At 41.2% G+C, this 23653-nt stretch overlaps 2 protein-coding genes across 4 annotated transcripts; one reads left to right on the top strand and one right to left on the bottom strand.

Annotated features, from left to right (window-relative positions):
- Positions 1-1462: 1462 nt before the first annotated feature.
- Positions 1463-2969, top strand: RB195_007040 (uncharacterized protein; the record flags this gene model as incomplete). Its single annotated transcript, XM_064180451.1, has 5 exons — positions 1463-1612; positions 2047-2176; positions 2240-2482; positions 2549-2829; positions 2886-2969. 5 exons carry the CDS (start codon positions 1463-1465, stop codon positions 2967-2969), a joined length of 888 nt encoding a protein of 295 aa, XP_064037322.1.
- A 4087-nt stretch (positions 2970-7056) lies between these two features.
- RB195_007041 (uncharacterized protein) lies at positions 7057-17673 on the bottom strand (the record flags this gene model as incomplete). Of its 3 annotated transcripts, none has more annotated exons than XM_064180455.1 (20): positions 7057-7161; positions 7289-7417; positions 7485-7601; positions 7949-8057; positions 8218-8357; positions 8413-8518; positions 8587-8612; positions 8676-8744; positions 8841-8971; positions 9030-9168; positions 10297-10444; positions 10531-10697; positions 13472-13557; positions 13742-13842; positions 14996-15065; positions 15403-15570; positions 15781-15911; positions 16429-16535; positions 17471-17545; positions 17608-17673. In XM_064180455.1, 20 exons carry the CDS (start codon positions 17671-17673, stop codon positions 7057-7059), a joined length of 2190 nt encoding a protein of 729 aa, XP_064037323.1. The 3 variants fall into 3 exon arrangements, with proteins under 3 accessions (XP_064037323.1, XP_064037324.1, XP_064037325.1); XM_064180454.1 differs by having other exon boundaries at positions 13733-13842; XM_064180453.1 differs by adding an exon at positions 16651-16698 and having other exon boundaries at positions 8587-8744.
- Between the last annotated feature and the right edge of the window lie 5980 nt (positions 17674-23653).

A 23653-nucleotide genomic window follows, 5' to 3' on the forward strand; every position in this document is an offset into this window, starting at 1 on the left:
CGTTCGCAGAGAATCCGCCGGGACCCTCTTTACCTTTCCCCACTTTTGAGGATCTCATCAAACACATCCAACAACGACGATAAATTCCGAATAACCTTGGCGTGTTGAGCTTGCGCATTGAGAGGTCGATGCATGCTCAAATTTACAATACCTTTATAAGTAAGTTTTGAAACTGGAATTAATCTATTAGTACAAAACAGAATGACTTGAAAACTACTGTAAGCACTACACATTAAGGCACTAATAAGGTGGCGTATATGTAAGCGAATAAATACGAGTAACAACAGGAATAAGGCGAGGAGCTATAAGAACGCTGAATCCGGCCGGAATAAAGACTCAGGTAGACTGCTTATATACAACTGTTCTTCCTTCGCGCTCATGGTATTTAAATGCATTTCGAGAGAGGTTTCGAAACATATTTTGTCGGTACGATTCAGTGGGAAACTTTATTCTTCATTGAATGGAGCGAAAAAAAAACGCAGAATAAAGTGGGCATGGAGCTGCTTAAATCACCCTACGAATCTGATGTGGTACGGATTTCAGGTGGAGTATTCGTTTACGAGATCGTAGATTAAGGAGAGGGAGTGATTCCATCCATTTCTTCCTAATTGTCTTAAAAAACGGCCCGGAAGATGCGGCGCGTGCGCAACACTGGCGCTCTCCAGTCGAACTCCTTGTAGAAAATAGTGCGCCAGAACGCCCGAAGCCGTTTTTCTAAGACAATTAGGAAGAAATGGACGGAATCACCCTCCTCTCCATAATCTATACGAATACTCCACCTGAAATCATCTCAGATTTATTTAGATTCTTCGTTCTGGCGTGTTCGTGTTGTGTTGCTTCGTTGCCGCTCAGATATTTAAAGGGGATTAACCCCTTTAAATATCTGAGCGGCAACGAAGCAACACAACAGAATTCATATCAGTCTATGAGAAAGAATGCAAATAAAAGGAAATACAAGCACAAGAGTCGCGATATGTTGCGAAAACATTCTGGTCCTGTATATGTGGGTTCTGTTCCTTGTTGTTTCTGTTTTATTGCACACTTGCTTCCAAATAAATACATAAATATGTTGACTTCATGGAAAAGAATACTACTCTTCAACACTACTCTCAAACCCCACACTCAAGTGTCACCTACTATGAATGGATGATTGTTCTTGTGACAGGAGAATGATAGAATGAAGTGCGCCAGACACAGACAACGACAACTTCGTGGTGTGACCGTGTCGACTCTCGCCGCTATAAAAGTGGTTACGGTGATTAACTGGACATAGGTCCTATACGGATTCGAAGCTTCTTTTCTCATTCTTTTTAAACTAAGAAAAAACCTATTAGAATGTTCATTTGTAATTTGCATTCATCATCAGGATTTGACTGTGTTCATTGACCTTTGAGCATTTTGTCGTATGGCTTTGGGATTGAATTGCCTCCAAATTTTCTTCATTTTTTTTAGATCCTTCACTATGAGGAACAGTGGGCAGTACTATTTCATTCTTGGCTCGTTAACGGTTTCTACTTTCGGCGTAATTGGGCTGCTTGCGGCCATATGTGACATCTATCAGGAAATCACGAACCTGCAGATTACCGTCGAGAGCGACATGGTTGCGTTCAAGGTTTGTTGAATGTTTTGTGTGGAGAACAAGATTTCTTCACGTGTTGCGCTATTACTTACCTTTTCCGTTTAAATTTTCTAGAACCAAGGTTTTTTTGGAGTATTTTTTCGTGGATTTTTTCAACTATCTGGTTCTTTTATTGGACTTCTTTCTTTTCTCTATGCACTCATAGGTCAACCGAGATTACATTAATGGTGGAGTCAGATTTTCAATAAGCAATACAACGACTTTATGCTTCTTTCTATAGTGAAACTAAGGAATACGCAAAATATTCGCTAAAATACATGTTCGAACTGAATGATCATCTACGAAGCGTTACCGATCAGAGATGAATTGATTTGATGAATTGATTGAGATTTGTTGATTAGCTGAAGCGTTGAAACTCTCCAATTCAATCTCATCTGAGACTGATAAAATTGCTTACGAACTTCCAGGAATTCGCAAATGATGCGTGGACAACAATGATACAAATGCGTGTTCCGGATATCACAAAGTCAGAAGCATTGGAAAGAGCAAAACGAGGCGGTGGATATTGGGAGGGTGCTGTTGGTGGTGGTGGTGGAGGTAGGAGGATCATTCCATACCAATATTCGTTTACTAAATGATATTAATGACATTGACGTTCAGGTGGTGCTGGCTGTGCTCGGTGCAATCCCCCTGCCGGCCCACCCGGCCCTCCTGGCGCACATGGCGCTCCAGGTGAAGATGGATATCCTGGAGAACCCGGGAGACCTGGAGGACATGGCGCTACTCTTCACGCTCTTGAAGGCAATAATGGTTGCATCAGATGCCCAGCGGGACCTCCAGGACCACCAGGTCCAGACGGCCCATCAGGTCTTGCCGGACCAAACGGTAACCCAGGAGCACCAGGTATTTATTTGGGCAGTATTATATTCCAAAAACCATCAGAAGATATAAGAGTTGCTTCAATTGTAGGCGTGGGCGGAGGGGGCGGAGCTCCTGGACCAATGGGCCCACCTGGTTCTCCCGGGCAAAACGGTTCTCCAGGCAGCCCTGGACAGGATGGTGCACCAGGAAGCCCCGGAACAAGATCGCATGGTAGTCCAGGACCAGCTGGGCCGATGGGACCAATGGGTGCCCCAGGTCAACCAGGTGCCCCAGGAGCTCATCTTGGTGGTGGCACACCGGGTCCTGCTGGTCCAGCTGGTAGTCCAGGACAGCCGGGAATGCCAGGAGGCAGTGGAGCACCTGGAGCGGTAAACTAGTCCTCATTCTCCTAACACATGGATTCCAATAATTGTATCGATTTCAGCCTGGAATGAATGGAAGTCCAGGAGGAGACGCTGAATACTGCCCGTGCCCAAGACGTGGTTTTTCGATGAGATTGAAACACTAGATGTCTCACAACCAGTTCTTAAACCTGCCTTGTTAGTGTTCGTACAGTGGTTGTAGTGTTCTATGTTGATCGAGATGTTAGTGAAAATAACAAGTAGTCTAATCATTGTTCAACTATTAAACTGGATAAACCTAACCACAACCAATGGCAAAAGTATGCATCTGTCGCAAACGGGGCTAATTTCGATTCTATCGAAGAATTAAAGTATCAGCCGTGGTCAACCGTGTGATAGAATTTCCCCCATCGGTGGGCCGTAAAATAAGAAGGAAGGTTTGCGGTGAGCAGCAATGAATGAAGGATAACATGATAACCAGGAAGAAATTTTACATAATATTGAATAATTACATACTTTACAAAATATTGCATTAAATTACACTAAGTAATTACACGGACTACAAAATATTCTATTAAAATCCAGGCGTTGGACGGTAACATGGAAGCCCCAACATTTCGTTTTGAAAATATACAACGTGTTGACAATGGGACCACACGGGTTCAACACCCTGCTAAAGCAAATTTTTGCAAAGGAGATAGAAACTAGAAACTAAAAGATGAAAGGTTCAATAATATATAGCTTTCTGGAGTTTTGACGTGAATTGAATGGAATTTAATTACCAACAAAGCTCAGATTCTATGCACATTGTTAGGTCTCGGAGATCGCGAATAACTTCGTGATAAGAGGACCAGAGGAAATATTTTAGGTGGCATTTTAGAAAAATGCGTTTAGAGATTTTGCCCTACAAGGTACTCATATCGCTGTCTTTTGTGATCTTCTTTAGTTTTTCTTTGGAATTTAGATGGGAAAAAACTGGAATTTTTTGACTTTTTATGAATTTTTCCAATCTGAGGTTTGAGAGTACCGCACGGTCCGGAAAGCGGAAATTTTGCATTTGAAGCTTTTCTTAGTCTCCCTATCCGAATATTGGAGTGATTTTTTCAGACGCTGCCCCATTCTTCTGAAATGGGAAGACTCGCCAATATCCCTATTTCTTGCTCGCGCGTCGAAAAGTATCTTAAAGGTAGTATCTTAAATGTCTAATAACTCGGAGTAACTTGAAGCAAAAGAAATCTTCCACCAGTACATTGTCCTCAAGGTATTTCTCTCTTAGTTGCTATATCAAGCGATTGCCAGGGCTTCACTATTTTTCTAAATTTTTGATGGGAAAAAAGATGGAAAACGTGCCACTTTCCCCAATTTTTCCAATAAAAATGCCAAAAAAAACTAGGTGGTGGCGAGAAGTAGCGGTATGACAGTATTTTGTAGGGCAAATCTTGTTCTTTAGAAAGCTACCTAAAATATTTCTATTGGTCCTCTTATCACAAAGTCACTCGCGATCTTTCAATTTCAGCAATGTGCGCAGAATCTGAGCATTTTTTGGTCATTAAATTATATTAAAACCCATTTTTAAATTGCTGAACAATATTTATACCTGGATTCTTCATCTTTTAGGAACAAAACCTTCAAATTTCTAATTGTTTTTGGAGAATTCAACTCAGTACTGTGTTGAACCTGAACCGCCCCATTACCACATTATCGGAACAAAAAATTGATGTTAAAACAGCAACGTTAAGATTTTTTGCTTTTCTTCGTTCTTCTGTAATTTCACACATGCACCTGACTCTTTTCCTTTTTTTGCGCTATTATGTGCTTCAATCAGTATTTAAAGATATTTGATAGAATTTAGAATAAAAATAGAATAAACTAAAAATGAAAATGTTTTAATAAGACTATTTCAAAAACATTTCAGCAAATTTGCGTCTTCTGCCACCTGGTGTCTCTTCACTTCTGTCAGCTGCAGAATCTACCATTTGTTTCTCGGCTAAATTTCGATATTTATTTTTTGAAACATGCGCGATTTCCATCACATTGACAGTGAGTTGGCAGCAACGTTGAAAGAGAAGAGGAAGGATCGTATTCGAGAGGGTCACTACGTTTGATCCTGGTACCAGCATTATCTATTTTTAGCTACAATCTTGTAAAACATGAAACGACAATTGCTCCGTCGTTTAAAGATATCACCCCACGAATCTGAGGTGGTACGGATTTCAGGTGGAGTATTCTTATACGGGATCCTAGATTATGGAGAGAATGGTGAATCCGTCCATTTCTTCATAATTGCCGTAAAAAAACGGTCCGGAAAATACGGCGCGTGCTGGCGCTAAGGCTGGCGCGCTCCAGTCGAACTCGTCGTAGAAAATAGCTCGATGCCGTATCGTCCGGGCCGTTTTTTACGGCGATTAGGAAGAAATGGACGGATTCCACCCTTCTCTCCACAATCTACGATCCCGTATACGAATACTCCACTGGAAGTCCGTACCACCTCAGATTCGTGGGGTGATGCCTTTAAAGACAAGCAGATCGCACAATAACTTTCCAACGTAGTTGAAGCTGAAAAAAGAAGCCGCGGTATTGTGACCACTGGATTAGGAGAACAGACAAGCCGCTGATACACAACAGAAGCCCGTATTCTGTTTCGGCACCAGCGTCGCGGCGCGCCACATTCGAACAATAAGACTGTGTCACGACTTTCCCTTTTGTCTTGCGTCATTACTTCAGAGTCCGTAATTCGTACAATTATTTGTGACATACGTCAATCCTGGTATTTCACTGAAATCCTTGCTACTACACTGGCAATATAGAAGGGGAATGTTTTTCCCTTGAACATTCATTAGTCTCTTTTCATGTTTTTGCTTTTCATTTTGTATCGTCACTCCGTGTGTTGTGTTTTATCGTTATACATTACAATACGTATAGCTGAAACCCAGGAAAAAGAATATGAGACTGTTTTAGAATATGCATCCATAATATCGCAGTGTCTTTCCGAAATGTGCAAATGATTTTCCTATCATCATACTGTTAAATCTTTAGACCGTTTAATATTTATTTTCACTTCTTGGTTCCAATTTGCACTACTGAAATTCTAGTTAGCTCCCTTACTTTTACTCGTGCTTGAGCCACATCTCTGGGTGTTTTCAAATGAGTGAATGTGACGAGCCATATAATTTCATAAGAACATTTATCCGAGAAAGTCAATGCAACAAACGATTGATACTCTCTTATAAGGCCTCGATGCATAATATTATTTGTAGAAAAACGCCAGAAAAAAATCTTAGCAAACAATAAAAATCTTCGCTGGAGTCTCGCGAGGTGTCGTCTGAGAGTGTCGCATCGGGGATGGACGACACCTTGCGACCTCGTTCGATAACGGCAGATACAAGGACTCACAACATCCTCATCAATAAACTTCTAAATAAATCCATCGCAACTGGGACTAACTCTGAACTTAAATTACAATTGCTTTCCAATACATACTAAGAACATTACAAAATAAATAGGACCGATATGAGGGGATATTCTGCTGACAGGTTTTCTCGCAATGAACAGAAACAGCAGAAGACCACCTTGCAAAATACAATACGCGGTAGAGTAACGACAGTGAGCGAATGGATCGAATGTCCCGACAGATTCGAGGTTTTGTTCGTATCACTCAGACAACCTCGTGACTGAGTTGAGTGTGGGCATCGCGAGAGAATTGAGTTTCTTCGAGATAGACACTACCATTTCGTGGTGACAATGGCGGCAGCGTCACTGGTGGAACGGTTGGTTCACTGAGAGCGCCGACCACCGCCCCCACCAAACTGTGACCTACAAGCGCGCTGAGAGATAGCTGCGAGCAATAAATAGCAGAATCGGGATTTGGGACAGGAAGGAAGGGACAAGCACCCGTTGAGATGAGCCCGGAAGAAGGCGGCGGTCCCTCCGTTGAACTCGTAAGGTGCCATGTATGAATTCTCACGAACTCCCGGGGCAGAGCATGTGGGAATGTGTACACCTCCTCAACTAGATAGACAACGAAATATACGTAGCGGAGCAAAAGTGAGAGGGAATGACATGCATAAGGAGCTTTGTGACTGGAAATCTCCCTGAAAGAGGCGGGGCCGCGATCGTCTTTGACGTCGCTGCGAAAGAAGACATGAAGAGCGGAGTCAAACGACGTCAGCGTGACGCAGAACAGTGGACAAGCAATCTCTACGGGGGTAAGGGATCCAAAGGACCTGTAAATTCCATGGCAGCTGAGTGAGTAAACTAACGACGTCTCCTATCGTAAGTGAGCAGGTTGTAGAAGAGAAAGAGTAATGTGAGGTTAGCAGCTGCGAGGAAGATCGGCACCTTCCAACGAACCAGCCACGCCTGGAAATAATTCTAAATTAAAAAGTAAAATACTGAAACAATATTTGGAAACGTTTTCCTCAGATAACAAAGTTTTTGGAACATTTGAAAAACATATTACAACCTAAACCTAAGGAAAAATTCGAACCTTGAAGGCAGGGTGAAACAGATATCGAAGTGGATTTGCTCTAAGAAGAGCTTGGTCCTCCTGATCACGAAGTATCTCCTGACGACGTTGAGACGCCAGGCGCGCTGCGTCCTCGCGACGAAGACGCAACTGAACAGCTCATTTTAAAAATGTACAATTTCTATGAAAAAAAAAGGTGTCGTAGGAGGGCTCTTACCCCACTACTCTCAAGTTCAGCGAGGTTCGGCAAACTCCCCAGATTCTCTCCTGAATCTTGTAAGGGTTCTGCTCGGCGGTCACGAGATGAAGCGAGTGTTGAACGACGATTCAACATCTGAAAACCAAACAAAAATTTTATTTACATTGAAACCGAAATAATTTCTTTCTTTTATTTCAGACATGAAAGGAATCAATATTTGGATTGTGTGGGACAGCGGGATTAAGCCGTTGTCCAGCAAACTCCGAGGCCACACAACTTTCGAACATAAATTTGAAATAGTTTTATCGTTTCCAAAGAAAAAAAATCGGTAGAACGCACGGTTACGACCAAATTCATCTCTTTAAAAATGAGTAGAATTACATATTCGTCATGTAATGTCATTATACGGCTGAATTTAATCAAAATCACAGCATTGTAGTGAAAATATAGTACTTGGGAAAGAAAAGTTTGAAGAAATTTACCGCAGTGGCATCGTTAACGTCGCTCTGTCTCATTAATGACGGTCGATTACGACGAAGTCGTTGTTCGCCGCTAGTACCTGCCATCACGTACTGGTCAAAGTGATCGTCGCTGAAAATTCAATACATGCAGTAATGGATTCCGACGAAAAGAACATTAAAAAATCTGCACAATACGGAGGCCAAGTCATACACATCATTGGGTAGTTTAATTAACATTATAAACACAGTGAGAAAGGAGGAAGTTCTGAACCAAAGAAGATAAAACTCACCTGAGTGAGAATCTGGACGAGCTCTGTGGGTTGTTCATGAGCGATGCATTGAGCATAGAAGCCTGAGTCGTTGTTGGCTGCGACTCTGGTGGCTCAGCCACTTCAGCGACATCTTGGAGTAGACCGACGTTTGATACGTCCTAAAAAACCGCAAATTTCACCGATTATTTCATCAATTGCACATTTGCCAATCACCTCAAACTGCATGGGTGCCGCGTAATTTTCGGGCATTACATTCTCCTGATGAATATGCAGATGCGGACCAGAGTGCATAGTTTGCATGCCAGATTGCAAATTGAAGCTGAAAGATGTAACTTTCTTTGTACATCACAAAAATTCATGGCTGAGCAATTGTTCAAAACCACCAACTTCACATGATTGACCATTTGCGCCTGCTGCAAGCCGATATGGTTACCGATGTGTGGAGAAGTCTGTAAGGGTGGAGTAGCACCAATTACCATCTGGGCCTGCGTCGGTGGCATCATTGGGGTCAGATAAGAGGCATCGCCAATATCGACAGACAAGTTCTTCAACGAATTAATTGAAGAAGTGTGAATTGAATTAATTAGCTGGTAATTTGAAAGGTAACATACTGATGTAAACAATACATAAATACATCTCACCTGTTCAAAGGAAGCATGTTTACTATGCGTTTGCGACAGATGGCGTGAATAAGAGGAATGCGGATCGGAGATGTCAGTAGCAAACGAGTCGCCACCCGGATTCTCACCGTAATGACGACGACGCTCCTGACCTGAGAACCAGAACAGATAGCGGCAGTAGTCATAAAGGGCAGGTATGAGATCGTTTACCTTGGGGCTTAAAGTTGGGATCGAAACGTTCCGCTTCCATCCTGGCCATTTCAGCGTCATCACGAGCCTGCTTCGCTACGAACATCGCTTGTTCAGCTCGCTCTTTTGCCGTCGATGTTCGCGAGACGGCAATATCTGCCTTAAGAATGAATTTTCTAGGAGGATAAGTTCCAAAAAGATCCGGAAGCAGTCATCTCCAAGGAAGAACAGAAAGGAACACCTAGGAATCTATGCAAAAGACGAACTAAAGAGTTGAATTTGAACCGAACCCTAGAAAATTCGCATCTATTTCCAAGCGTGTATCCTTATTCCATGATGTCAAATGGAAATGAGTGAGCTGTAAACAACAAATCCTAGTTAACACTAGACTGATTCTAGCCTCATTTGTTTGTTTGCTTTTTTTGCGCAAGAATGAAACTGCAAGTTAAGCACGAAGCACAAATCGTACATTAACGTTATGAGCGTTCAAGTTTCACTCTCAACTCCGGACTTAGCCTCATACATTACATCAGGAAAATGGTGGTGCGATTCACCTTGAAGCGCCTCTAGCCACGTGCGCTGCTTAGCAGATTGGCATTCTGTACTATTCGAAAGAACAGCTCTTCAAACAACAAAATCATCCCGTTAATAATTTTTTAAACTTGAACAAATAAGTTCCAGTAAGTAGCAGTAGTAATAAGTGGTTAAAAGTAAACATTAATTTGTATATCTGAAGCTGCAAATGGGTTTTGCCTTCAAAATATAACAAAATCCATTGAAAGAAAAGAAAAAAAAACAAGCCAACTGCTAACGCAAATTAAGGAGATCCGTATATTTGCGACTACCAAATTACCGCATTTATAGGAACACGTACCGAAAAGGATAAAGGTAAAACCATAATTTCTCACGGGCTTATTAGAAAAATAGGTCTATAAAAGATGAAGAATGCAGACGAACACGTGAAAGACAATGTTTCGTGTTCCAACATATGCACTTCGGTCAGCTTCAGCAATAAAAAAAACAACAAGTGGAAGAGGAAGATTTAATATAAACATAAAGATAAAATGAACAGAAAATAGAATTTCGTGCCACTGTATCTAAACCAGAGATTTGATCGATTTATTCTTTTTTCTACTTCCCTACTTCGGAGACTCACACGCAATTTGAGCGCAAGAATTCGAAAAAAAATTTATATAAAAATTTTACTGAATAAGAAGTCGAAGTCCATACACACTCAGAACTTCATAAAGAAGTGTGGAAAGATTTTTCATAAACTTCAAAGCTTCACCTTTTGTTGAGCAATGCTTGCAGCTCGATTAGCCGTCTCCACAGCTGCTTCTACCCTCTCCTTCAGTTTGTTGCTGCGCACGAACAGCATACCTTTCCGCCGGCTTGACACAACTAACACGTTGTTTTTGTATTTGCCTTCTTCGCGACTGAAATGAACGAAAATGAAGGAAAAATGTAAGTGAAGGGAAGTCAACGAATCCTGCAAATCCAATGAAAAGGGAGAGGGACTTACGTTCCGTCTCTTAGCGTCGTTACACCGTAGCCATTTTTGGCGTTGTTGGCCCATTCACCCTGATACCGTAACCCGTCTGATCGTTCGCAAACGCCGAACCCGCTGCGAGCATCATTTTTCCATTCACCGCTGTAGAACTCAGTCACTGCTTCATCGACGGCCTCTTCCTGAAATGATGTGCTGTCAAATCGTAATGAAAACACAAAACCATCAATACTGCTTCAGTTCAAAGGCCTTGGTGGTTCCAAAGAGATTCCGAACTTTAGAGATAGGCTGAAGTAAACATTTCTAATTATTCTCTTGGCAACAACCGAATACTGCTATCCTTTCCAGAATCATTGCTTATAGATGCCATAAGGGGGATAAAAACCACAGTATTAGAGGCCGCTTTCTGGGTTCTCGAAAGTCACAACAGAGTGTCTCGCCTGGACGGTGCATTTTATTCCCCACTGCTAATCCGACTTCGTTCCAAATTCGTTCAAGCAGATGGCCACAATGGGTAAGGATTCGAGAAATGTGCGTATTTACCATCAAAATAATGGAAAAACTGCAACATGCGGAGTTATCGTATAATATTGCGATGAGCATGCGCACTGTCACACTAATGCGCACTAAATGTGTCTAAAACCTTTTCGTATTCAACCAAGATATCAGGATTTTCGGAAAAATTTCTTCGTAGAGCTGACAGCGGAAGGATCTTCACTGCGGTCGGATAGAGAAAAGAATGACCGTATGTCAAACTTAGAAAAAGAGAGCGTTGCGGCAGATGCGTCGCACTCCGTCGGTTAAACACATTTTTCTCTGATCACATAGCAACTGTTAGAAGCCAAATGTCAATCTTTTTGAGCTATCAGTAGTTGAAATCCTCGTCCATCATATCTATCATACTTCGAGATATTTATAACTAGAATTACGTGCTCCGGATTCCATGTTTTTTCCAGAGTGTTGGAATTCTTTTTGTCCAAAGCACCATAATTCCATGCTTCAACTTATGGGAGGTAAATCATCTCGCAAGCGCCTATGTTTCTATGACACTCTTGTTAAACATTCACCTCTCTCGAAAGAATGGAAATGACGAAAAAAAAGTCCCAACAGTTGTTTCTAAATAAGCCGGCATAAATATTCAAAATATTCATGGCTACAACGTGAGGTCACGGTGGAGCAAAATTTCGAACTTCAACGTCTGTGACGAACAAAACCTTCACATCATCTGTTTCGGCTAACCTATCGAAAGAGGCCGCAAATTCCGACGTATCCGCTTGTGGATTGAGTCAGTTTTTGATCAGATGGACAACGAAACATCCCTCGCACGTTCGCATGTTTAGATACAATGAAAAGTGTGCAAAGTGGCCAGTAAACGCTAAATGTATGTGATAGCAGAGGTAACAACTACATGAAGTGAAGCTGGAATTTCCACACGATTTCCATGAACAGCTAAGTTTGCTTTTTAGAACATTAAATTACATTTCACGTTCAATACATTACGTTGATAATGATTTCGATTGATTATGATTCAAGCCTTTGTATTTTTCGGCGTCTTCAATTAGAAGATTCGTACTTCCTTTATTTTCTCCATTTAAATGATGGATTTCTGAGACTTTCTTAAGTGGGTTCTATCGGATGAGCGAAAATTGTCTTTACAAGTCCCAGCCTAATACAAATACGAGCAATTTTTTTTTCCTTTTCGTCAAAATCGCAACTATGTCTGCACTAGCTAAGTTTCCAAGACCCCGGTGTACGTTTTGCTGCACCTCGGTTATCTATTCAGCAGGTTGTTCGAGGCAGCGCATCAACGTCTGAAGCATTTTCATATGTTTTTGTTGTTCGTATTTGCGAGGGTGGTGAGGACGTGCAGTAAACAATAACAACTCAGCTGACTACAAGTTGTATCCTTCGAGCGTTTGCCAATGTGTGGAACACGTCGCCTATATATGTGCGCAATAATATATCCGGATAGGGCAGCGAAAACGCTCTTAATATCCCCGGCTCTCGGCCAAATCCAACGCAAACATTCAACGAGGGCTCTTGAGCAGCCCGCTACGTCTTTGCTGTGTAATACAAACGCCGCTGCAGCTCGATTCGCGATAATTCCTCTGCCACTTGCCCTCCAATTCTTCCGGACATCGATGGCTGCATCAGGTGAGAAGTCTCACGCTCGAGCATGATGAACTGAGAGAATCAAGGAAGAGCAGATGTAGTTAACACAGAGTGTGCATCAAGCGTAACACCCAAAAGAACTTCACACATCAGTCGAAGACAGCAGAAAGCGCTGGTGACCAAATTAAGCAACCAAATATCCTTAAATAAATGGATTCCATTTAGTTTTGCAACAATTATACAGCTCAATTGATGATTTCCTCAGTGTTTTAACAAGATAAGGATAATTTAGCGCCCGAGACTCCAAACTTAAACATTGGGAATTTCATAACCCCGAGCATTTAGTTTTATTTCAAGAATTACAAAATCTTTTTTTTTTCAAAATCATCTGCAGTGAAGGGTGGTGCGTTAAAACCTTCTCCTATTCTTTGTTACTCTTTTGCTATTTCCAAAAACACTGCTTCTTGACACCCGTTTGAGATTTTCGCCATATGTTACCATAGCAGTGCATAGGACGCTGCACTAATTGGGTTCAAGAATATGTGTAGCGTGATCCCGCGTCTGCGTATCATTTCCGCTGGAAATTCGAGCCGCTCACAGCAGCAGCGAATAAAGAAGGGAAGGAGGCAAATTGTGCGCATAACTATCGGATCTCGGCTCCTCCGATCGGAAACACACTTTGGCGGTAATGCTCTCCAAGAAGCACCCTCACTAGCTTGAAGGACGTAGCAAATACAAGGCGAGAAGTCGACTGTGCACTCGTTGGTCTGCGCACACATGGACGCAGTGCGAACTCGCACACAAGGTGAAAGGGTGTAAAAGCGCGTAAGACTTAAGAAACTACCTCAGTGCTAGCGAAAGATTTGTGATGGTGGTGCAGCGAGTCTTCGGACGTGCAGCTCATCGTACTCCCACTCGAACGAAGGCTTCCTTTAAAAAAAGTGAACAGTATCAAGGGTACAGGCAAACAAAAGAAGCCATCAAAGCGTAAGCAAAACCCAAACGGGTCCTTCAGGTGTCAGAGGTGTCACCGCGTTTAGTGTGTTTAGGCGAGTGCAACACGCGTGTGTTGTTAGGCGGTTCAACCTCTTTTGTAATATCCTACCGGTCATACTTGTGACTCGTTGATGAATGTCTCCAGTTGAGTGCTGCTTCTTTATCCGTAGTCCAGACAACAGTGTTCGTTTGACGGCCAATGAACGCTCAGACAACGACCTGCAACGAGGAAAACAATAAGATACGTGACTTTCGAGGCTGAAAGATTCAACGTTCTTCGTTAATGACGCTACTCCATTAGGGTTGTAAATGGCGAAAAAAAACTTTTATGGAAGTACTGAACACAAAGGTGCAGCCCCTCTAACTTCCTCTAACTGTCCTTGTTGGCAAGCACCATAGAGAGACCATCATAGATTAGCTTCACTTCTTGTCTCGTAATCTTAGAATGACCTTTTTCTAATATGTCTACTTTCCCGCTGAAATCTATGTTTTCGTCTACTTCACCTTTTTAGTATGCAAAATGAAGAATAAAACTAGACATAAAAGGAAACACTTTGAAAAAGGATTTTGATGTGTACTGCTTTAGCGGATGTGAAATGTTCAGTGTTAGTGTCCAATATTTCAAATCATCTCTGCTATGATTTCTTTCTAATTAACAATAAATAACAGTACAGGTAGGAAATACTAATACTAAAAGAATACTGATTATATTTATACTATAGCACTTCAATGTGTTTCGAAAACGAAAGAAACCCTTGCTTTCCAAATTGTTTTTAGACTAACTGAGAAAACATCAATACTGAACAAACATGCTTATTTAGTGTAAAACAATTATTATCAATTTTACCCACATACCTCTATGAGTTGCAATTAAGTAATTACTCAAGTGGTGCAATTAGTCCATTTAAGCTACAACTTCTCTGAACATTTTTCTATAGAAAAAAGACCATCCTCCACGACACAATTTTTGAATAGGAGGCAAAAGCTCAAACAAATACGTTTTGAACGTATAAAATGGATAAGCTTAGAATTTTTGTCCATAGTGATTCTCTGAAGACCAGGTAAAAAGCATTACTACATTTAGAGGTGTGTCAAAGGAAAGCGCAAAAACTACTCAACGTATAAGAACAGAAACCGATAAAGTAAGAATATACAGAGCTTGGTAATTGTGCAATCAAACAACTGCATTGCATTGTTAATCCGGTGCAAAAAACGTTCTAACGAAAAAGTTATGTGCTTTTTTCCAGACAATTTTTGGTGAAATTGAAGAAAATATCCAGATAACTGTAAAAGCGAATTGATAGCATGAAAAATGTAGGAGAGACGAATAAAAGCTAATTTGTAGTAGTATTAGTACGCCAGAAAAACTGACCTTCTTCGCCTCGTTGGAGCGCTGCTGTTCGCTTTGAGAACGAATCCACTTCGTCCATTTTGACCGTCTTCTGTTAAAAAAATATAGTAAAATCTGGGTATCTTTTAAAACTCCTTCATAAATGCTATATAGGTATTTCAAGTCGACCACATCTATGAAGTGTAACAAAGGCAAACAATTCATGTGCATATGTGAAGGGTTTCTAAAGCTTATGAAAATCGTAGTGATGTGGCTCAAAAAGTGAATCTTAGACAATGATATGCAAAAAATTTCGAATTAGATCATATCAGTCTTGACTAAAATGTTAGAAATAAATTTGTCACCTCTGGACCTCCGCAGGGTTTAAATTTTAAAACCAAAAGAAATACTGGACGAAATACAACGACTGCAGGCATTGATACACTTACTTTGATCTTCATCTTCATTTTCGTCATCACCCCGTCCGCTTCGTAAGCTCGTAAGTGAGGCGTGCGTATGCGACTTCGGCCGAAGTTTCGCCGCCTGGCCGTAAGTCGCACTTCGCCGGGTCCCGTAACCATGACGTAATCCGCGTAACCATTGACCCTGGTAGTTGCCTGAAAGAGATATAAATCTGTGCATTGAAATGCAACTACATTTGTGTTAGCAACGGGTCTGATTGAAAGTGAATAAATCAATTGCAAACACCTCATTTCTCCTTAATTAAATAACAGCAATCCACAATACGACCAACTGCTGATTTATAGGTGCTAATTACACCTCGGTGTGCGAGTCAATGTAAAGGGGATGAGAAACCACGTGCTCACCGCCATCCACGTAGATTTCCGTGCCGTAACCGTCATGATACCCGCCAGACCATGTGCCCTGGTAGCGAGCTTGAGAGGTGCTAGAATTCCGCACCCCATACCTTCCTTTCTGACCTTGAGTCCATTCTCCTCTGAAATAACGATGCCTAGAGAAGAAATGGTGCAACGGAATAAAATGTTCAAAGCTCTTTTATTTTCATATATCCATGTACTGAAAAACAGGAGTATTCAAATCTCATTTTAACCAAGATAGAATAAGCAGAAAAGAAGTTCAATTTCAACGAGCACGTTAAAGCCTGACAATTTTTGAGCTGCACAGTTTTAGGACCATTGAAAGGAGAATCATTTGCATCCATTTTTCATTTCTATTAGTTCCATTTTCGCAATGAACTGTACTGGTCTTCAAAACAGATCAGACTGAGAGGACTGGCAAACGATGCGTCTTTCTCAGAAATCTTATGAGCTGTTTTACTGCGCACTTTCTCACGAAATGAGTACGGAACAACCTATGTGTTCAGTATTCATTTCGTAAAAAAATTCATTCAATTTTGTTCTCTGTTCTAGAACCACTTCTTATGATTTTAATTTAACTGCTTTAATTTAAGGATAAAAAATAGAGTCCAATTGTCACTGAAGATAAACACCTACTTGTAGGTCCATCGTCCTCTTTGCTCCACACCCAAGCCATGTCTTTTCCCGTTCTGCCATTGACCGTGATACGTGTTCCCAGAGGGCCAGTAATAGGCACCAGACACCTGAAGTCGGAACTCACAAAGACGTTGGCAGAAAAAAATTACAAGAAACAATCTCTTATATGTTATCATCAAGTATAATGACGTATGCTCCAACAAAAAAGTATCTATTCTTTACTTTTCTAAGGTGCACGAAGTCCAGAGTTGCAAACTCCACGTACATCGCCTTCAAACATCCTCATTATCGTTTTATCAGTTCTAAAACTTCCTATTATAGTGGGGTAAAAACGACATGAAGAAGGAACAGTTGCGTAAGCGGCTGCGCTCGAAGTGGCGGGATGGAGCATAGCGGTTGGGATCGTGTAAGGACCCATGCTACTGCCACCCATCTCTGAAGTTCGCCACGGTCCCATCTCGATTCCAACTCCACTGCACCGCCTCGAGCGCAGCCAGTTTACGCAACTATCCTTGGTTCTTGTCGTTTTGGCCCAACTATACTTGCTCTCAGATCAAAGTTGTGTTAATAGTGCAAATGCGGAAGCGGCTGTGCTCGCAATGGGACCTCCGCTAGCTCAAATCAGTTCTGTGATGCTGAGCGAACATTCAACCGCAAACAATTAGAGCATGAGCGAATGCGCAGTTGCACCACTGATCTAGTCATATTGAATCAGGAGTACCAAGGCGAAAATTACCATTTGATTCGAATCCGTAACGAAACCACAATCTGTTTTTTGCGTAAATTAAGCGGCGTTGTATGCAATATCTCGTCTACAGAAGGTGTAATACGCAGCTGTTCACCGCAGCTTCATGACTCTTCTCACTGTTCTTCGTTTTTTTTTTCTTTTTTTTTTCTTAAAGCGGAAAAGTGGTTTTTTTTAATTCTGGGATTGGAGGGTGGTGGACTTAATTTATCAGTCCTAACGGCTCAGTCATTGTTTCTGTGTTTCATGCCCATTTACTTTAGGAAGGCGGGTGGTACAGTTCCGTGTAAATCTCACCTCGAACCCGTAGTGCCAGGCACCTGCATACTCGCCTTTCCCCTGAGGACCCGAACACACACCGTGGCCGTGAGCCTAAAAATGAATTTGTTGGAATCGCAATGGAGATCGTGATCAAGATGCGAATATGTATGTACCTTTCCCTCCTCCCATCCTCCAACGTACGTGCCCCCATCATCGAAATCAAACCGACCGCCGTTCATCTCCCATTGGAAGTTAGACACCGATCGATACGATCGATATGTGACTAATTGGGGCGGCGACGATAATTAACGGATCGAGAAATCGATGTGCGTATGAAAGTCTCTCCCCGAAAAGACGATCAACACGGATCGATATCTGCGTCGTAGAGGTGGAAGTGTCGGTGGTTTACCTGAAATGAAACGGTACATTAATCTGTGAAAGAACGAAGAACATAAGGAGAGTGCGATGGAGGTAGAGGCAAATCCCCAGGCCAATAGATCAATACAGCACAGGAGCAGCAGATTACAACGCACAAGATGATGGGTGGGAGTGTGTCGGTTGGGAGGGATGGGGCCAGGAAAAAAGAGAAACGCCGAGTGGGAGGATGTTTATTCGCGATTTCGCAGTGCTTTGCCGCGATTTTCTGTTTTCGGGCAGATTGTATTATACGGTCCGTTTACCTACGGCAAAGTTTCGTCACGAGGAAATCGCTCACAAATTGTCACCGGTAAAGTATCCTAGTAACACAAGAATTTTGATTACAATTCCTGTAAATTAAATCCATTTCTTAGCGTAGAGGGGAGATTAGACGTTGAAGTTAGTAAATAGCCAGTGATCGGTAGACAATGACGAAGTATTGATTTTTTTCCCGGTCAAGAGCGCAATGACTCAGAACATACAGGATTCGAACAGGAAGTATCGGTTGCACAGATGTTCCGGATGTATGTACGAATTCTAGAAAGCGATAGATGAACATTGGAATCACGGATCATCCCATTTTCCAGGATGATCCGTCAAGTTGCTCTGCGACAACTTCAAGTGTTGGTAGTCCACAGAAACTCCATTTTAAAATGAACCATCACATAAACTCTCCTAACAAATGAGAATATTTAAATGGATGAAGTAGAAAGGGTGCCAAATTTAAGATGAGTAAGTTCGGCAGCACTGAATATGTTTTTTTTTCTCCCGAGAGTTTCGATTGAAGATTTTTCTTTTGAATTTAAAATTAAACGGTAGCGTTCAGGCAAATTTTTGACGTTGGGTTAACTATACTAATAGATGATCGAGACAACTTGCAAGTACCACGGGGAAAATAGGATATGCTTTCTAAGGAAACAGGAGTTATACTCCTCAGGAGCACCAGAAGCATCAGTATATCTAACAAGGCAACTTTTTACACCCATAAGATATCCGAAAGAGTTACAAAACGAAGGTGAAGTAAACGAAGTAAGGCGAATAAATGGTAAAATTTATCATTGAACAACTTCTTACACCTTATCTGACAATAAAATCCACCTAGCACCATTTTATTTCATCAGTCCTATGGGTGTAAAGACGTGTTTCGTTGAGAAAAAGAGGATAATCTAGCAATCTTTTTTCATTTGATTCTCGCATTCGTAGGCTATGTTTTTCATTTTTTGCTGTGATGGAGAGAGAGTGGAAGTTTGAGAAAGACTTCTCCGTTGATTTTGGCTTGGCTTCTGAAATGGCTCAAGAAGAAGTTATTGAATTGGGTAGAAGATTCACATATTTTGGACAAAACCTAAGCTTTCTAAAGCTGATTGCTGTTGGACCGCGTTATACCGAGAAAAAAAAAACGAAAATGGAAGGAGGATGTGTCATATTTTTCTGGAATGTCTTTCGAATATAAACACCTCCAAACAATGCTCATGATTGTCGAATCGAGCTAAGTGTCTTCATAATGACTTCAGGGAAAATAGCTGGATGTTAAAAAAAAGTGAAAAGTGAGGTGTTAAGATCGCCATTGGGGTTTTTCAGATGTTTGAAAGAAATCACACAAATACAAAGGTATGCCGAAGAGAATCGCGGTTTTTCAAGGGTAGCGTATCACGAAACCGACGATTGTGGGGTCTGTGTGCACGAATATAGGGCTCTGGGGGTGTAGATTACGAGTATGAGCGTGGCTCCGCCCACTTCTTCTAATCGTCCTGGGAAACAGTTTGGGAAACTGCATTCGTTCCTACGTGGTGCTTCCTTCCTAGGTACGTGAAAATACACCACCCTCGTGCACGCGTCGCATCCGCGAGCGAGCAGTCCAAAATCAATGAGGTCTCGTCAACAACCTATCCAAAGATAACCAATGAATAGGTTGCTGAGGGAACCAGAGCATATACAAGAGAGCACATTCTAACGTGCCTCCTAGTAACGAACGTCGTTTTTTAGAACGATTAGGATGATTTTAGTGGGCCCTCGTAGTCGTAATTTACACCTCGAACTCTACGTTTGCTCAACTACAACATGGTCAGTTTCGCTGCCTTTGAAGATCGTATTGCAAAAATGTTGGAGAGAAGCTACGCAATAGGCATTCAGCCGCACTGGAGTACTGTCTGGAAATAGTTTTATCAACTTGCTGAATATTGCTCAAATTGCTTGCTGAATATGTAGTGATCGTTCGTTACTACGTAGTATTCAGCATTGTCAGCTCTTCACATAAACGCAACGGACACTAGCAGAAATTAACGAGAAACTGCTGTGATGTTTGTTTTGTACAGTAGTATGCGTATCCTTGCTCTCTGCACTGGCTTCAATAGTTTTCTCATTTTTTGAATGCTGATTCGTTACCTTGAATTTATTTAAAAAAAAGATTTTCAAGCAAAAATGCCAAGTGTCAAAACACATCATCGCGAAAATCCGTCTAATTTTTTTTTTGACAACTTAGATCATAACTTCTAGTTAAGTATATAACATATGTAGTTAATAGAAAGAGAAGGAAAAGGATGAAAAAGAGAAGAATACTATACTTCCACCTTCAGTGCTAAAAACGTAATCTAGTGCAGTGAGGCAAAAAACCTGGTTTACCCAAATATAGGCACGAAATATCTTCTCGTTTGTTTAGTAGTATAATGCAGAATAAGTCAAGTCATGTCATACATAAGACAATAGATTGGTGCTAGACTTTTCTGGGAGGATAACTGCACTGGATTGATACAGCCCCTGACCAACTCACGTTGTTGAATAGGCCGACCACGTGATCACTAACTTATACCACTCTGAGCCGAAGTGGAACTCTTCCGCGCATATCAAGAAGATTGATTTAATCTAAACTGCACTAGACTTCTTTCCTTATAATTGTTTCCTGTTTCGCAAAATTCCCGATGTGAGAACGAGGTAAGGTATGAGTGTGTTCAGTCTAGTACAAGCTAGCTGAGTAAGCGGAATGGTGAAGAGAGCGGCGGCGCTCGCCTAGCACGGATATAACGGTGGAATGGCGAGATAAACGACGAAGAATTCATGGAACAATGATGGAGTCGCTGGTTCACTTTGAAACGGTTGAGTAGCGCGCAATTAAGTGCAGATTTTTGCTTAAATCCCAGTGTTGGTTCCTGCGGATGTCTAAATCCAAATATACGGCCCAAATACATTCTACCCGAGACCAAAACGTACTGTCCTGCAGACTAGCGTTTCCTAAATCCTTAGGTACACAAGCACTCCACGTGTTCTGAGAAAGGAAGAAGGGCATAATTTGAAAAAAAAAAACTGCTCAACCACAAAAAACGAAAAATTCATGAACATTATACCACGAAAGTGACGATTTTGGCATCTCTTCACAGAAAGATAAAAGTTAGGAATGTCGATGGCGAATATGAATGTGATCAAGTTTCGTTCTAATTTGTCTGGAATAACGGCATGTGACACAGCTCGACGATCGAATTCTCCTACGAAGCACCTAACGACGTGTCACGCATGCGAGTGCAGACGTAGGCGCCGCCAGCGAGCAAAACAAACAGCGTCAGTAGTTCATTGATTGTCCGCTCATTCGCAGACGCACAGCGTATACCTGCGCACTCATGCGTGACGCGTTGTTAGGCGCTTCGTTGGGATATTCGGTCGACAAGGTTGTCTCTCAAGGTTCCAGTTTCCAGTACAACTAAGGGGAATCGAGCTCGTACTTGTGATCGATCTCCCTCTAAATCTTTTTTTTTTTGCAGAGAGAAACCAACACCGTCAAATTTGTAATGCTCACCCTTTTTAAAAGAATTTATAGTGTTGAAACACGTTCCAAATTTCTAGGGGCTAAGCAAATAAATTACCAAATGTCTCTTCGAAGAAGAATACTCAGTGCAGCTGTGACTGCTTCCGAGAAGCTGATACTCAGTGAATTTACGGTAAACATCATAACATTTAGTATAACACTTACATTGAAGAATATGAGTATGGACAGGTATGATACGATTCTACGCAACTGTAGGAAATAAAATTGTAAGCTACGAAGATTCTTTCTCATAAAATCATTTTGAAAATCACAAATAACTAAAAAGTTTTCTGCAGAAAAAAAAATCGAAGAGAAAGAGAATAAAATGGAGATCGTGTTGTGAAAAAGCCACACAAATTGTTCAAACGAAAGAATGAAAGAAGTAGTCCAGTATTGTTGCTGTAGCTCATGTGACGAACTCAAGGAATGTCGTTGTCGGAAGGTGGCAACTCGTGTCAGCTGTTCGTTGGCGCCAATGTCGACGCTGTCGTCGCTTCGATCCCGATCCACCTCGACGTTGAGGATGTTTATTACAGTACATGGAACATCTACTAGTGACGCGAATTCCCGCCGGAAGCACGACAAAAACGCCTGGTTTTTCGTGTTGTCGTTCTTCAGAACAGGTGGAAATGAACTGGAAATGAATTCTGACATGCAGAAACTGCGTCAGTGCACAGGAATTCAACAAAAAACTATGGCTCATCCTTAACAAAAGAGTCTTTGTCTGAAACGTCATAACATGATTTTAAATGAAGAAATTTTGATTTTAGAAAAACTGACTAAGAGTAGGTAGTACCCGGTGGGCGTCACAAAGAGACGAGACGGAAATGACGAATAGTCGTTAATCGTTTGAAGTATATGTTTTAAGTTTTTGCCTGACAATCTCTCGATCCCCAAAACAATTCGATCAATATCCAATAGTGATCAAAAGTTTTAGGATCAAGAGAATGAGAATTATCAGGGGAAAATTTTGGAAGATAAACGATCAACCTGACTTTTCATGAACTTTGAATAGTTGTTTACTTGACTATGTAAAATCCAAAAAATTCCACCTAATCTTAAAATGGATGTACTTTCTGAGATCAATTCTGAAATATTGCATTGAGTTACTGGTTCTTTACTCAATTTCCATTGTAGAGCAAGATTTTTGAGTTGAACGCTCGCTTCGAAGGAGAAACATAGAAATAAATCAGGATTAAACTGCTAACTGCTGTCAAAGGAATCAGGACTTAGAATAATCAAAGATCAATGCTTAAGGATACTGCACAATGCGTGGATCCCATTCGCCTTGGATGACAATTTATAGGAACGTGGTGGACCACAAACGCCGCTTGTCGGTGAGACAAGTCAGTTTATTTTCCTGCTTAGAGTTCTTGCGTGGTGTTTTTAGAACGATATCGAAGTTTGGGAAGGAGAGAGGAGTAGTTTGATGGGATATCCATAACACAGAAAAATCTCGAACCATTCCCATGTCTTTAATAAAGATGAGTTTGTCGAAATGTTAAGCCAAAAAATAAAGTTTCACCAAAATCTTCCTGACACAAAAAGAAAATATAAATCAAGAACTTATATTCTTCAGTAAAATCTCTGATATTTGTTTTCATGTTTTTAAGGGCGAAGTATTCGTGTATGAGACAGAAGCCAGATAAACAAAGCATAGGAAAAAACGAGTGGAATGTTTTAGTCACATGCAAAAAGAAATAGATAGCCGCCTGTCGCTGTCACGACACGACGACGAGGAAGCAAGCATAGTCGTAGTTTTTCGTTTAATTTACCCAATAAATAACAATTCCGCGTCTTTACCACTTAAAAAAAAAGATTTCACCTTAACATTGATTTATTGATAAAAAAATATCGTATACAATTAGAAAAAGTAGCATTTCACATAGTGTTATTCGTAGGGTTTCTTAGAAAAAAAAGTCCAATTGGTTAAAATTGGTGTCGTCTAGAACCTCATTCCATAGATCGTAGTTTATAGTGCGAGAAGCAATTTCGTCGAATAATGG

Source organism: Necator americanus, chromosome I (genome assembly GCF_031761385.1).
Source record: "Necator americanus strain Aroian chromosome I, whole genome shotgun sequence".
NCBI lineage: Eukaryota > Metazoa > Nematoda > Chromadorea > Rhabditida > Ancylostomatidae > Necator > Necator americanus.